Source organism: Pangasianodon hypophthalmus, chromosome 20 (genome assembly GCF_027358585.1).
Source record: "Pangasianodon hypophthalmus isolate fPanHyp1 chromosome 20, fPanHyp1.pri, whole genome shotgun sequence".
NCBI classification, from domain to species: domain Eukaryota; kingdom Metazoa; phylum Chordata; class Actinopteri; order Siluriformes; family Pangasiidae; genus Pangasianodon; species Pangasianodon hypophthalmus.
In genome coordinates, this window is record NC_069729.1 from 7,035,149 (window position 1) to 7,050,860 (window position 15,712).

At 39.0% G+C, this 15,712-nt stretch overlaps 1 protein-coding gene across 2 annotated transcripts in view; it reads right to left on the reverse strand.

Annotated features, from left to right (window-relative positions):
• Window positions 1–1,363: 1,363 nt before the first annotated feature.
• The window catches only part of srgap2 (SLIT-ROBO Rho GTPase activating protein 2), a 111,899-nt gene continuing 97,550 nt past the window's right edge, over window positions 1,364–15,712 (reverse strand). Inside the window, exons 17-23 of one of the 2 annotated variants that reach the window (XM_026935637.3) lie at window positions 14,815–14,920; window positions 11,879–12,103; window positions 8,815–8,894; window positions 7,526–7,706; window positions 7,195–7,344; window positions 6,542–6,860; window positions 1,364–5,144 (exon numbers count right to left, since the gene is read on the reverse strand). In XM_026935637.3, the coding sequence (XP_026791438.3) occupies window positions 4,713–5,144; window positions 6,542–6,860; window positions 7,195–7,344; window positions 7,526–7,706; window positions 8,815–8,894; window positions 11,879–12,103; window positions 14,815–14,920 (1,493 nt within the window). In that variant the 3' untranslated portion in view covers window positions 1,364–4,712. Of the gene's footprint in view, window positions 5,145–6,541; window positions 6,861–7,194; window positions 7,345–7,525; window positions 7,725–8,814; window positions 8,895–11,878; window positions 12,104–14,814; window positions 14,921–15,712 lie in introns of both variants that reach the window. The other variant, XM_034314144.2, reaches the window with a different exon arrangement.

Below are 15,712 nucleotides of genomic sequence, written 5' to 3' on the forward strand. Positions count from 1 at the left end.
TATAGGCATACATTTATAATTTCATTGTTATTGCAAAATTTGTATTGTATATACATGCAATTTTTCCTTAGTAAATTCTGGTCTGGTGTTTTTCATTCATTTATTCATTCATCTTCTGTAACCACTTCACCCTGGTCGGGGTTGTGCTGGATCTGGAGTCACATTCCAGATAGGACACCAGTCCATCTGGTGTTATGACGATTAAAAACAAGAAGAAATATTACATTTCCACTTGATTGTGATGGCTGTAATGATGTGACAGTGGCTGAACCTGTCTGAATATCTTTATTCCTACAGACTTTCAAATCCTAATAATAATGGCATGCAAGTCTCTATCACAGCATAAGTCAGCTCATAACACTGTCAAGGTCTTTCACAGTTCTGGCAATGGTATGGGAGGGTGAAAATAGTGACCACTAGCCTCTGAGACTTCATAATTGGTCACTAATCCATAGCTAGTTGTACCAGAGCTGCAGCTGCCCAAAGTGGACGCACAGTATTGCACATATTTTGTACATTTTCTAATTGTAAATGATGCTAAAAAGCTAGCCCAAACTTATAAAGAATATTATTAAATCAGAATTACGTAATATACATATGTCATCATTTAAACCCATTTCCTTTTGGTCTGGAGGCGGGAGACATTATCATCCTGGAATATGCTGTTTTTATTTGGGATAAAAAAATGACATCAGAATACATGTAGGATGATGTTTTAAGGCAGATGGACTACCACAGAGTCCCTCTTTCAATATAATTAAATATCATGGGAGTTATGGTGGTGCAGTATGTAGTGTCCTGGGTTCAATCCTGAGCTTAGGTTACTATTCATGTGGAATTTCTCATGTTCTCCTCATTTTCATGTGGGTTTCCGCTAATTGTCCAAAAACATGCTAGTGGGCAGACTGGCTATGCTAAATTGCCCCTAGGTGTGATTGAGTGTATGAATGTGTGTGCATAATGCCCTGAACTGGGGTGAATTCTCCCACCTAACACCTCGTTCCTGGGATTGGCTTGGGATCTACCGCAACCCTGACCAGGATACAGCAGTTACTAAAACTGAATGAATAAATGAATAAACATTCATATTATGTATGTATCATTTGGACGCAAGGTAGGAATACACTCTGGATGGGACGCCGGGCCATTGCAGGGCACAATGCATTCATACATTCACACCTAGGGGCAATTTAGAGTTACTACTCCAGTTACCCGCATGTTTTTGGGAGGTGGGAGGAAAACTCCACATAGACAATGAGCTCAGGATCAAGGTACCAATGCTACCCACTGTTCCACCATGCCACTACTTGTGTTTTATATTTATACTGGTTTCATGCTGAAACATTACAAAGACTCAGCCAAGTCAATGACATGTATAGCAAGCGGTTTATTAAAAAAATGTTTACTACAAGAACTACGCATGGAATTATATAAGGTGTATTTGAGAGTAAACTACTATTGCTATTACTGTACAATCCTGTACCCCTCCCCCCTTCCAAAAAAAGAAAACCAAAGAGAAAGAATGTACCTCTGTAATGTACACCATTGTATATACAAAGTACATCTGAACACAGGTTTCTCTCATTAACAGATACTCAAGTGGACGACTATAAATACCTCTGACAAGACAGTTTACAGCCTTGTTTAAAATGGACAGGAAATACATATTTAACAATAGTTACGATTAAAAAAAAAAGCAAACCCTCACTCAATCTTCACCAACATACAATGCAGATTCAAGTGCATAATAAGAATAGATTTTAAAATTGCAGACTTGAAAATATAAAGATTACATGTAAACCGAGACTTCAGCCAACAGCACAGTAAAAAAAGGTACACAGAACATCTCACCAAGCACTTTGCATGAATTAATTATCTATTATGCATTTTAATGCCTTTTTTCCATTCCAATTTGGTTTCCAGTTGCCTTATGAGGTATTAGGAACAACACAAAGAGTAAATTTCCAATCATAGCACACGGAGATATACCTAATCACCTGTTAAGACATGTAGAGAATTGCAACACAACACAGAAAAATAATATCCAAAAAGTTTTCCTAGAAAAGATGACCTCTTAAAATTTGCCTCGTTAAGCTGCTGATCTTTTTCTAGTCTTTTAGGTTGGATATTAACGAAGGGTTTCCAGGCGTTTCTCACCATGTCCATGCTGTTAAGGCTTTTAATAATGGGTCTTCATTGCCCTGAAAAAAAAAAAAAAAAAATCAACTGGCCCCATGCTTGTTTTTTCTTCCTGACCTCGAAACACACACACCCAACATTATTTTTACTCCCGTTCACCACATCAAGGCTTGTATATAGTAAATAGTCAAGGCGTCTCTTCAAAAATTCTTTAAAAAGCATAAATAGACTAGATGAAATGAGAAAGAGGTTCAGATTTTTCGATAAAATGGCCTGGTAAATCTGTAGTTAGAGATCTGGGAAATATATAAACATGCAGAAGACTGGTTTGTTGCAAAATCTCGAATCCAGAAATCCTTGGGCTGCAACCCATCAAAGAGCTTGGGCCTGACAGTATCTCTAATAACACTGAGATAAGACATAAAAACTGAGAAGCTGGATTAACCCGCTCCCAGTTTGGAGCATGCTCTCATCCATATAAAGACTAAGAAAAACGTTTGCCATTTTGTAAATCTGTATATCCCCAGTCAAATCCTATGAAGAGATTAAAGTTTTCCCAATCCGACATATAAAGCGTGAATTAATTGCCTCCATTAGGCGGTTTACACTATACATACATATAAACATACATAGAAACATACTTACAGATACACAGTTAGCATGATGCAAACTCAAGGCCAAATAACGGCCCACGAGAATTGTAAATAAATTCAGGCAAGGCAGAAGGAAACCATTCATTTTTTTTTTTTTTGCATCAAATACGTCACTAAATGTACAAGACATTCCTCACTTTTGCATTTTTTTTTTTCCAGTTATAATCCTAATCTTAATCATTTCAGGTATACACAGAAACACTCTCTGTTCTGATGGATTATGTCATGTTTGACTACTGATAAGTAACTGTAGGAGAACATGAAGAGTAGGCTATTGTGAATCTGTAAGTGCTTGTGAATCTGGTGTAAGAATGGAAGGGTCTGAGAAGCAGCACAGCTTTGCCTTATCCACCATGCAAGTAACGTGATAGTTTTAGGATTTGCTGTATAGTCAAGCTGGGAGATAGAAAGGCAAAATAGTTCACCATATTACTAAGACATAAGCTTTGTGGACAAAAATGAATTGCACGAATCGTTTTTTTTCCCTAATAATTGGTTACGCCCCAATAAAAGAGCTAATTTCTGGCAGGTAAGGATGCCACCAGTGTCTTGAGATCTCTTCTACTGATTGGTATGCAATTCAGCTAGAGTTTGGTGTTTCACATGCGGTTCCAAATAATCCCACAATTTTATCCATTTGTTTACAGACCCATTCAATCAGATTTCAAACCCTCCCACTCAGATCCAACCAGGCATTTTTTTTTTGTTGCATGCAGACTGATTGATCACGTGACACTGATGAGTTACATGCATCAGCAGTAAGTGAATGTTTGGCCACTTTTGCACACATTATTCCTGATGGCATGTGATTTTGGAGGGAATGTAAGAATAACGTAAGCTAGCAATTTTTTTTCCATATGGGTGCCAAGCACCAGTAAGACAACAGAAAGGAAAAGGTTCAGTGTGAGTGCTACTTAATAGTATGCAGCTCCTCCTTTTTTTACTCCTTTTTTTTTTTGGACAAAAAAAGACCACGGTCCCGCCCACTTTTTTACCTACTGATTCAACTAGAGAAGATAAAGTCGCTGCGATGATCAAAAATTGCAAATGCGACAATATCTGTCAGTACTGCTCTTTTCACGTGTTGACATTGTATAATAAGGCGAGATGCGATTTTATTTTTTTTTTTGTCCTGAGAGCTTGCCAGGTGCTTGTGGATAAATGGTTAATAATAGTTCACGGCTAACAGGCTAAAGGTATATATATAACTGCTGATTAGCATTCAAAAAAGTTAGAATTAACAGTTATCGAAAATAAGAAAGTAGGTGTGTATTGCCATGCTGGAATTCCTACAGAGAAGAAGTACTGAAGCTTTTGGGCTTTATCCTGAATTACAACTGCAGGTGTATCCAATGTGAGGAGGGTACAAGCCAACATCGCTTATCCTGACGAAAACAAGGACACAATCTCAGTACTTAAAAAAGCTGCATATAAATACACAGATACATTTTCCACCGCAATGCTATGGAGTTCATAGTAGAGTATTGCAGTAAAGTTCAGTTTCCGTCATGGCACACGTAAAGTCCAGCTCCCTCAAGAGTAAGTATTTAAGTAAAGAGAGTGGAAGGAACATAAGAGTTATTCACAGCTACATATTTTCCAAAATAATCCAATCCAATTCACAACTCTTAAAAAAAAAAAAATCATTAAACCTAGATTATAAAGAGGGATCGAGAGTGTTCACGTCCCAGCCAGATTTCTTTTCTTGGATTTCAACAGTGCTGAAAAATCCCACCATGTGCATGTGGACCACACACAGACAATACACACACTCACATCCACACACTGCATTTCAGAATTGAGGTTACTGTCCATAATGAATGAATTAAAAGAGGTTAGTTATTTATCCCTCCACTGACAATCAGGATAAAACAGCGGCTGGATTTTGGAATCACAATAAAGCAAGGTTTTATGGATTTCTCAAGCCGGGCAGGATTTATCGGTAGGTGTAGGAGGTGGTGGGGGAGATGGAGGGATACTAGTGGTGCTGCTGGAGCTGCTACTTTTAGGGAAGACTGCAGGTTTGGGTCTGGTGGCTGGCGGCCGGTTATCTCGGAAAGTGGAAGTGGAAGGAGAGAGTGCAGTGGCCGTCGTTCCTGAGGACAGAGGGCTCTTGGGTGCTGGGCTCTTGACTGGGCGTGAGGCGGAGGGCACGTCGCTGGCCGAGCTGGCACTGCGCTGGAGTGGGCACTGGAGCGGGTGCTGGAGCGGACGGGAGTGCAGCGGGCTGGATGGTTCGGAGGCTCCGCCACTCTTCAGCTGCTCCAGAGTGTCGAGCACGACGTCGGGCGCCGGCTTCACGCTGCTCTTCTTGTCCAGATCCTGCAGCTCGCTCAGCGCCGTGCTCATTTCCTGAGGGAGACAGGAAAACATATTAATATGTTAAAATAGAAATAAAGAATATGTGAGTATGAGACAGAATAAAATTATTTGAGGAAAGGATAATAGAATAACTATAATTATTATTGTAATTAGATAAAGAGAAGTTATCATTTGGTTAATAGTGGCAAATTAGCTAAGGATGCCCAAGTTAGCTAGAGGTCAAAGCTAATAAGTTAGCTAAAGATACCCATGTTAGCTAGGGGTTAATGCTAGTAAGCTAGCTATAAATCCCCAAGTAAGATAAAGGTAATTGCTAGTGAGCTAACTAAAGATACTAACATCAGCTAGAAGTTAATGCTAGCAATCTAGGAAAATGTACCCAAGTAAGCTAGAAGTTAATGATAGCTAACTTAGAAAGCTAGCTAAAAAAATACCCAGGTTAGATAGAGGTTTATGTTAGTTAGCTAACTAAAATTAGTTAAACTAACTAGCGGTTCATGATAGGAACAGTGATAATGTAGGATTGAGCGGAACAACAGGCAGGAACAGGGAAAAAAAAGAAAATAATAACAGTATTACAAAGTGATAGAAGGAGATACGCTTAGCAAAGATGTTTTGTTGTTCTGACTGGTTAGATGTCTGCAGTCCACATCATTTGTACACATTGTTAATCTTTAGGTGTCATTTTTGTCACCTCCCTACTGCTCAAAAGCTTCTGTAATACTGTAGATATTAATCATGGCTTTTGGCCAACATCATACACCTGTTGGTTCTTCGGAAAGACTCCCTATACACTACTTTTATAGCCAGCCCAAGAGTCCATTATGTTTATCTGCCTGTTGGGTGTTGAGTCCACACAGAGTCTCATAAAAGCTGTACTCTAGCCAGCCGCTTCCCCGTGCTTCCTCCAGCATGAGACCACTCCACATGAATTGCTGCCTTGAGCTGGATCAATCACGCGCCTCCAGCCAGCTGTGAAATTACTCCACAAGCGCAAGTCCATCTTAGAACTTCTCAAAGGGAAGTTGCCACAGGGAGCAAAGGCTGTGGGTCTGATATATACCATCAGAGGCCAACATAACTTTAGTGCAATAAAATCATGTATACTGTTCACTTACAAGAGCTCCATCTATCAGAGCTGGCAATAACAGTTAAAACTGTCAAATATGATGGAACTTTCTTTTGCTAAAACTCAAAGAAGTTGAGGTAGTAAAGTAAAACAGTGCTTGCTACTGGATGAGACTGAACAAGCTTCCTCTAATAATTTCACACCCTGAAGCCCTGAAGTCTTGTTGCTAATGAATGAGATATTTTGTGCATTTTTAAATAAATTCTTGCTGTTGTATTGCTACAAACTCAACAGATGACAGTACTGCACCTGACAGTAATGACAGCTGTTGCTAATGAAGGCTAATGTAATATCTCACCTGTGAGCTGTGCTCAACCTGCGAGAACACTTCCGGGTCGAGAGGTCGATGGTTGCTAAAACTCTTGGAGCGTCCAGCAGGGGTGCCTCTGCGGAACTGAGGGCTCTCTACCTTGGCTTTGAGGGATGAGTGGCGGGTGATGGAGTTGAGGACACTGTGGGCGCTTAGCGGCCGCTTGTCTGTGCTCTCTTTTGGCAGAGCAGCTGCAGGCAACGATGTGCCTCTCAGACCTCCTGCTGGTACGGATGAACCCTCGCCGGTGCCTTCTACCGGCCGGAACGTCCTGCGGATTCCACTTGCCTCTGGACGCTTCCTCATCCTGTTACAGACAGGGACAGAGTAGGTTTTTTATTCTCTCCTACTGCTTATGACAAGGATTATCTTTTAACACAGCCATGACAATTCATAAACACACTCAGGCTCATGTTCTCTCCAATATCCAATATGTCAAATCGATTCTCCCACAGAGCTTATGGCAGAGCATTGATTTGGGGTCAGCCATTATAGCAGTACTGACCTTCACAATATTGATCTCATTTACTGCTTTGGCAAATAAAGGCATATATCTGACCTAACGACTGCACTTTATTGTGGCCCCCCACAAACACACACACACACACACAGTGTTTAAAAATAACTGAGAAGGCTCTTACTTGTTGAGGTTGGCCAAATAGATATCAGCTACATGGCCTCCAATGGGAGAGCTGGCACTGCCTCTAGTAGACACTTTCTCCTCTATTCCATCATGGGGAGCCTCTAGGTCAGCTTTTGGACTGCCTCGACCTGTGTAACCACCATCCGCGCTGGGAGAGTAACACATGTGGTGTCATTTCTGAACGTATAATAAAGCAAAAGATCTCTTCTCCAAATAATTCTATTCTATACATTCAGTATTTATGATGAAGTTCTACTACTGTAAAACATACTAACTAAACAGATTTTGGTAATGATGACCCAAAAAATAGACTGAAATGGAGTCATTACATGTCCTGGAGCACGATGTACTGGTGGGGCACGAGGCCGTCAACGCCGTTGTGTCGTCCCTCCCACCAGTCGTCAGAAGCACGGTGGTACAGCAGCAGCGAGGCGCCCTTTTTAAACGAGAGCTCACGGTTGTTACGGCCTGAGTAGTCAAAGCGTGCGATGGCCTCGATGGGGTCTGACTCTGAAACGTTCAAGGAGCCTGGGTGTCAGATGCAAGAGATGCATTGCCAGGAGAAGACAGAGGAAGAAAGGCGAGGAAGTGAGCAAGAGGTGGAAAAGAGAGAGTGAGAGATGGAGAAAGGGAGGATTATTGCTCGGGAAGCCAGGCAGGTTAGAGCACATCCTTCATCTGCAGGCAAGTTGCTGTAGCCATGCAAATTATTAGACAAACTGGAAAAAGGATTTCTACCATAAACCAGACATGAGAATATTTGCAAAGTGCACACAGCAAGCAAAATTCTATCCTTGCTTAGTGTGATAGCATTTTTAACAACAAGACAGACAGGAATCTCTGATATAGCAAATAAATACAGCAAGCAAAATTCTGCATTCATTTCTATATTATAGTATTTCTGACATAACTGACATAATTTAGCATTTTGTAATATCAGTGTATAGTAATAATTTAAATTTAAGTGGTTAAAAGTACTTTAAAAACACTATCTATATAGCAACAGTTTAAACTGAAAAACTAAAGGTGCTTCACAGTTAATCAAGTATTTAAATTTTAAATAAAAACTGTCAATTTTTTTTTCATTTTAGATTTTTACAAAACTAAACAAAAACATTTTTTTTTACTTTTGCTTTCATTCTAAAGCATAAAAAAAGCATAAATCACTGATATAATACAAAAAGTGCTTTAGAACAAAAGCAAAAGTAACAAAATGTGTTTTTATTCTAGACCTAAATATGGTCTTCTAACATTAATTTTGGGACTGTTCCAAAATTTTTGTGCTATAAGCAGAATTCTAATCTCTCCCGTCCTTTAAAATTATATTATAGGTACTTTTACCCCTTTAAATTCCCAGGATCGATGAGTGAGTCCAAACTTCATTCTAATTACTACATAAATTTAATAAGTTACTGCTTCATTCTTAATAGCTTCTGAATAATATGCTTTAAGGTGAATGACTGAGTAAAAAGTCAGAGATTGAAAGTGGTTAAAATTATAGATACTATTAAAAAACCCATGCTTTGTGAATATAGTAAGTGTGTTGCGCTGTAATAAGTTAGCGAAACCTTCAAAAGGGACGAAAGAATGTATGCTGTCTAGTAGTTTTTAAACTCACCATCATCACTGTTATGGGTGTCTGAGACGGTATCAGGTGTGGGTTCGTCCACTAGGGGGGGCTCGCTGTGTGGACTATCACTGCATCAGAGGACAAAACACATTGAGGCACAGGTTGAGACAAACCTCAAATGAATGTACGCATCAGTAGATATTAGCAAGGCTATAAACCAGCTCAATCATGCTTATCCACAATCACATTGATAAAATCTCTAAATCAGATTCATTTGTGTAAATTGATACAGCAATTACTGATTATACTGGATGATAAATGAGACGATTTCTGCCAAGGAAAATCCCAGTGGGACACGGTCTAGACGTTCAGAGTATCCTGAGACCTGGTTACTGTTTCTACTTTTCATCTCTTCTGCTGAGATACTAACAGCAGTGCTGTTGCTGTGAAGTGAGATTTGAAGCAGGACTTGGGTAAGGGACTTAAAGCTGGGTCTGTTTGCATCCCTGACTCTAAGCAGCACCTACTTCTACAAGTCTGCTGGGGAAAATAACTGGATGGGATGAGGCATTAGGAGAGAAGAATTTCAAGAAGAAAATGGACAGGCTTTATCTAAACCATTCACAAATGTCACTGAGTATTATTGTTTGCTGACAGCATTTTGTATGGCCAATGAATCACAGAAATCTTTGTAGGCACTGCCTAACTATCCTGCTGTCCTGAAATGTTTATATACTCCAATATGGCTTTACCATTTGAGCTTCCATACATGAGTCATGCAAAACATTGCCATAATAATCATTTCCTTGCAGACTCCATGGAGAGTTGCCAGCACGTGGCTGAGCAGACACACAGTCTGATACCTGTCCTGTTTCCCTTTAGTCTAATGCCATGTGATTTACTAACCAGAGAGCCAGGACTAATAAAGGCTGTGTTTCATAGGATGGGAGCGAGGGAGAGAGGGACGCTGGGAGTTGGAGAGATGAAGTGCTAATTGGGTCTTTGGGATTATAGCGTAGCTCTTGGCAAAGCTCATGTGCAATGGCCACTTGTTTGGAACGGCAGCAACTTAAGGAGTCAGCACTGGTGTGTGTGTGTGTGTGTGTGTGTGTGTGTCTGTGAGAGAAGAAAAGACAGCCTTGCAGCAGAAGACTCTTTTTTAAACATTTATTGCTCAAATTATACCTCAAATTATATATATATGTTATGGACTGTAGTATGCTGAATGACAAATTTGCACCTTAGAATATGTATTCTTCCTGAGACAACAGAGAAGTGGTATTTTATCATAGCGTATTTATAAATATTGATAATTTTCTGTAAAATAAACAGCCGTTGGACACAAAAAGACACATCCCATCTGTGATCCATGTATCCACAAGTCTGTTTAACTTCTCTATAGAGACCAAACTGAAATGTTTCTTATGATTGTTTGCACCATAATATTAGGTTTCTGTGTGCTTATCCAAATATAAGTATTAAAATGTGTATTTGTTTGTGACACTGTGTGATCCTTGGTGGGGCAAACAGACACAAAGTGGATTACAATTAAGTATAAAAGTATGACTGTTGAGTAATTCATCTACAAAAAAGATTAAAGATAGAAAGATAGATTAAATAAAAGTCAAAATATTGCCAAGCAGAGTTGTAATATATATGTCAAGATGATATCAATTTTCTTGCATTTAATATATTGAAATAATGAAGGAACATCTGGAAAACATAACACAATATATTGTCCTAAGGGAATGCAAATTTTTCCACTCAAATGTAAATGCATTTTTGCGTGTCTGTGCCTTTTATCTAAAAGCTCTTTATGTAAAATGATCCTTCAGATTTCATAGCAAATGGTTCCTGTGCAAACAAAAGTCAATAGTTCCCTGATTTTCATCTTAATGCCCACTGTGCCTTATGCTACACTGTACCTTTTAAAAGGACATCATCTTATCATTTCACCTTCTCAACGAACTTCCCAAACACATTGCTGCTTTGCATTAAGACAGACTGAACATTAAAGCAAAGCCGGAGCAGACTAAAACTCCCGTATTAACCTAGAAGGGTAAATTATAATGGGAAATGTGAACATGCATAGTGAATGTTTAAAATCTGAATCGCTCTCCCCCTGCCTTAGCGTCTTTACCTCCTTCTCTTACGATCCTGAGTCAGCACTCTGAGCCCATTTCCTTCCACAACATACAAACAGATGTTATAAAACAGTGAGTGTCCATGCCATTAGTAAAGGACTCTCTTAAAAACAGCAATAAGGGCAGCCAAGACAAATCTGGTCTCTATCCAACACTGGGCCTCGGTGACCTTACTATAAGTGAGGTAACTGACACAGGCTGAGGGTCATCTGATGCTTCTGGCTACTAATGAGACCTACAGAGTGTGTGTGTGTGTGTGTGTGTGTGATGAGTGTGACTGATAAGCTTTAAATGGATATCTGGGATATCTTCATTTTTGTAATGCGATCAGCTACTGTGGTGAGCCTCCTGTTTTACATCATTTCACATTAAGCCACATATTTATTTCAGTGATTGATACTCAAGTCCACAGTGCAGGTGGCATTCATTTTCTGACTAGAAAATATGTATACAATATCACAAAATATGGCACAATATGGACAAAATATCAAATTAATATCATATTTATATTTAACCTATTTGCCACTATATGAACTATATGTAGTAGTGGAAATTACTTGAGTAACTGTACTTTGTTACTGTACTTAAGTACTATATTGGAAGATCTGTACTTTAATCAAGCATTAATTGAAACTGAATAACTCCGACTCAAGTAAATTTACAAAAGAAAAAAGCATGCTTATTATGCCTTATATTTTCATTTTGATCATCAAAGTACTCTCGACAAATCTCAAATGGCATGAGGTTTTTTTTTTCTTCTATTTTTTCCCTTTTACTGACTGATACAGGATGAGATGATGCATTGTCTCATTTGCCACGTAAAAATGAAAGTCTTTAAAATTCTCTGTCGAATCTAAAGAATTATGTTAAGTTAATTTTAGTTTTGGTACGTTAGCAAACAAGCCAGCACGTTTAATAAAGCCCATGCAACTGCCTGGAAATCCAGAAGATCTAAAATCAGAGCTCACCAGTATTCTTCAGTGGTTCCTCCACGCTCATACACAGGGCCCTCAAGCTCACGTGGCCCAGGGAAGATGCTCTCATGGTGGATGATGATAGTCTTGATCAGCTCGTTCACATGGGCCTGGCAAGAGACCTGGTCATGACCCTCAGGCACAGACATGAGTGTGGGGCCGAAGCAGATGGCCAGGTTATAGGGATCCATCATATTGTCCTCACTGTACTGAGACAGACTGCAGAAAAACATGGGCGAAAAGATGGGAAGAGAAAATCAGAATTGTAGGTAAGGTTTCTGGGTGAAAGAAAGTGTACCTCTATTTTGCAGTTAGCAAAATATACATAAACCCAGAACGAAAAAAAAACAAGAGATGGCATCTTCAGAGGCAGGTTTAATAAAAGTCATTATTGATATCTTATTGATACTTTCCTGAGATCTGAGATTAAATTAATAAGATGCTTTTTAGCATAAAATAATCAGAAAGAGCAACAAGGAATTTTGTTTTATTGTAAATTTAGTGCCTAAAAATCTGAATGAAAATACAAAAAATATAAATGACTACATACTACAAAATGGGCTTTATGCTTGGTAAATAATAATAATAAAAAATAAATAAGTAAATAAAAGAGGTGATAAATGATGATTAAACAAATAAATGAACAAACAGAAAGGAAAAGTAAAAAGATAAGAAATTAATAAGATAATAAAGATAAAAGAAAGAAAAAGAATGAAAGAACAGTATGTGTCCCAAGCTGTTTTTGGCTGGTGCTCCATCTTTTTGTTCATTTTCAAAATATTTGTGCTGAATATAATTTGTTCTCTTTTAATGAGATTTGAGAAATTGCGTTAAAATGTACAAAACCTTCTGTCATTGTCACAGAAACTCAGTTAATGTATACAGAAAATCAGCACGTCCCAGATTTAAAAAAACATACACATTTTCAAGCATTTAACCTTGTCTATGAAAGTTCATTAGGCCTGAGGCAGAGACAACGCTGTGTGATTGTCCTTGGGGAAATTACACTCGTTTAGCACATTTCTCACTGTCCCACAGTGCACTGTATTGTTATCATGATCTGTGACGAGACCATGAGTCAGACAGAACTGTAGTGAATCAGACACACGGGGAGGAGGTGGCTAGGGCACTGGGGTAAAACAAATCCATATGGAGATCCTCGGGTCAGGATTTATGAGTGGTACAACTAGTTCACAGGGATCCACTTACTTTTCTTCCTTTTTATCTTTTACACTTTTTTTCAGTCCCATAATAGGGCACATTTTAGAGCTAGACCATGTTTGGAAGTGATTAGAAGCAAAGGGCTGATTAGCCAGTATATACTTCAAAGCATGTGTATATGTACACTCACCAACCACACAGTTAAAGATTGGATGAACCTCACCCGGTCTTTTTCCAAGCCTCAACTGAGCAGTTTAGGTGAACCTGTGCCCACTGTAGCATAAATTCCCTGCTCTTGACTGACAGGAACGGAACCAGATGTGGTCTTCTGCTGTTGTAGCCCAACTGCCTTAACATGTGGCATGTTGTGTGTCCTGAGATGCTTTTCTGCTCACCACGGTTGTAAAGAGTGGTTATTTGAGTCACTGGAGACTTCTTGTCAGCTCGAACTAGTCTGGTCTTTCTCTTCTGTGCTCTCTCATCAACAAGGCATTTCCACCCACAGAACAGCCACTCGCTGAATGGTTTTGTTTTCCGCACCATTCTGTGGTGCATGGTCAGCAGTTCTGCAGGCGGATTTTCTGCATGAATGAGCAGGGGTACAGGTGTTCCTAATAAAGTGGGTGCTGAGTTTATGGTTTAAGTATGGATAATTAGCCGAAATGCCAATGTGTATGTGTATGTGTATGTGCGTGCGTGTGTGTGTGTGTGTGTGTGTGTGTGTGTGTGTGTGTGTGTGTGTGTTTGTGTGCTAGGCATGAAACAGAATACAAATTCATTATTCAGAATGAACAGATAATGTTCTAAAGAAACAAACAGGAGACATACTGTTCAGTACTTAAAAAAATTATGTGGATATCTGGAGTACTGTGTTTTAATTCAATGTGCTTTAATATGCATTTTTATTGGGAAACCTCTCCTTTAACCTTCTAACCTTGTCCAACATTAGGGCACTATTTACACTTAAAGCACATCATTGTGGTGCTAATTATACAACAGCATGTATGTTTCAATAGGTAAGTAAGGTTGATAATATATTATAACTGAAAGATGCAGAGCCATTCTTTCACTGGACTATTATAGTCGAGCAAACAGAGGACTCTTTCAGCTTGGGAACATTACTAGCAGCCTGAAAGCAACACCATACCTCTATCCCTTTATCCCATTCTCTTTCACTCTTTATCCCTCACTCTGGCTATAATATCTGGCCTGGAGTGGCTTTTGTCAGTGGGGAAACCACACACACTTCCACACACATATGCCATCAAATGGAGCAAAAGCAAAACCATATCGTGATTTTTCAAAAACACCACAAAGACAAGGAATTTAAAAAAAAATCCTGAAAGTAGAAAAGCAGGGGACAGAAATGGAACCATTACAAAGAGCTGATGTTGGCACCTCGCCTTCAGTTCGGACCTGGATTCCTTCCAAAAATGATAGTATACCTTATAATAAAAAGTGGTTGTAAAATGGTAAGATTATAAAGCACATAGGTTTAGTGTTAGAAAAGTGAAGCTAAGATTAGCTGTGGTCTACCAAGCAAAAGCTCACAGGTTTAACAATCCCAGTGGAGTCCGGCTCCAGCTTCGCCTCTAAATCACAAATTAACCGCAGACATGAATGTTGACCTCATTTGCCAAATCTCCCTGCAGCCCTCACAGCTTTTGAAACTGGCCCATATGTATAAAACATCTGTGACAGTGCTGATCTAAGATCAGCTCCAACTAACCAGAAGAAATAGCTGATTGTAAATCAGTGAAAGCACTTACTGGTTGAGGAATGCAAACAGGTATCGCATGATGACCAGGGTGTTGGTGGGAAGAGACAGAAGGGCCTTGCGGATGTGGGCAGCTCGATCCTGGAGATTCTCCATGGCTGCAGGGACACAATCACGACAGCCATTTTTACAGCATTAATAAGACAGTGTTCAAACACACCAATATTTCTGCACATTAGAGTTGAATTATTTTCCAAACAAAATTAAATGAGTAGTGTGTAAAATAGTACTGTATGTCTGTTCTATGTAATAGGGTGGAGTAAGATTTTGTAATCAAATGGATTTAAGTATGAATGAACTCATTTTTTAATAAGACTGCCAGCAACAAAGCAATTGGGAGTCAGATAGCGAAAGATACACTATAAGAGGAAAATGGATTCAGGACTGATGTCGTTTTCATGCTCAGCTTTTTTCATGCTCAGAATGTTGGGTATTCATTGTTCTCTATTTGGGTGAGAAGCTAGTGAATGATAGATGATAGTCAGGGTTATCATTGCCCAGCTGAAAAGTTGTTAAAGACCACATGACAGCTGGCTAGTGACTTAAAAAAATGTGGTGTTGACTCTCTCTGTATTTTTTATATTTAAAATTGGCTTATATTGAGCGAAAGTGTGGGGCTTATCCGGTTTATTCCTTTCCGGCTCAATTTTGAGAACACAATGCGCATTTTAGATAACAAACTACAAGGAGAACGCAGATTGGGTAAAAACAAACAAATAAAAGCAAACCAACAAAAACATTAACAAAAAACCCACGATATTCTAAGTTAGCTAGCTAGAATTATCAGCTAGCTTAATCTAACAGTTCTGGAGATTCACAGAGCCTCAGATTTAAGAGAAAATTCAGACTGAACATTATTAGTATTGCTACACTACTCATACACTACATAC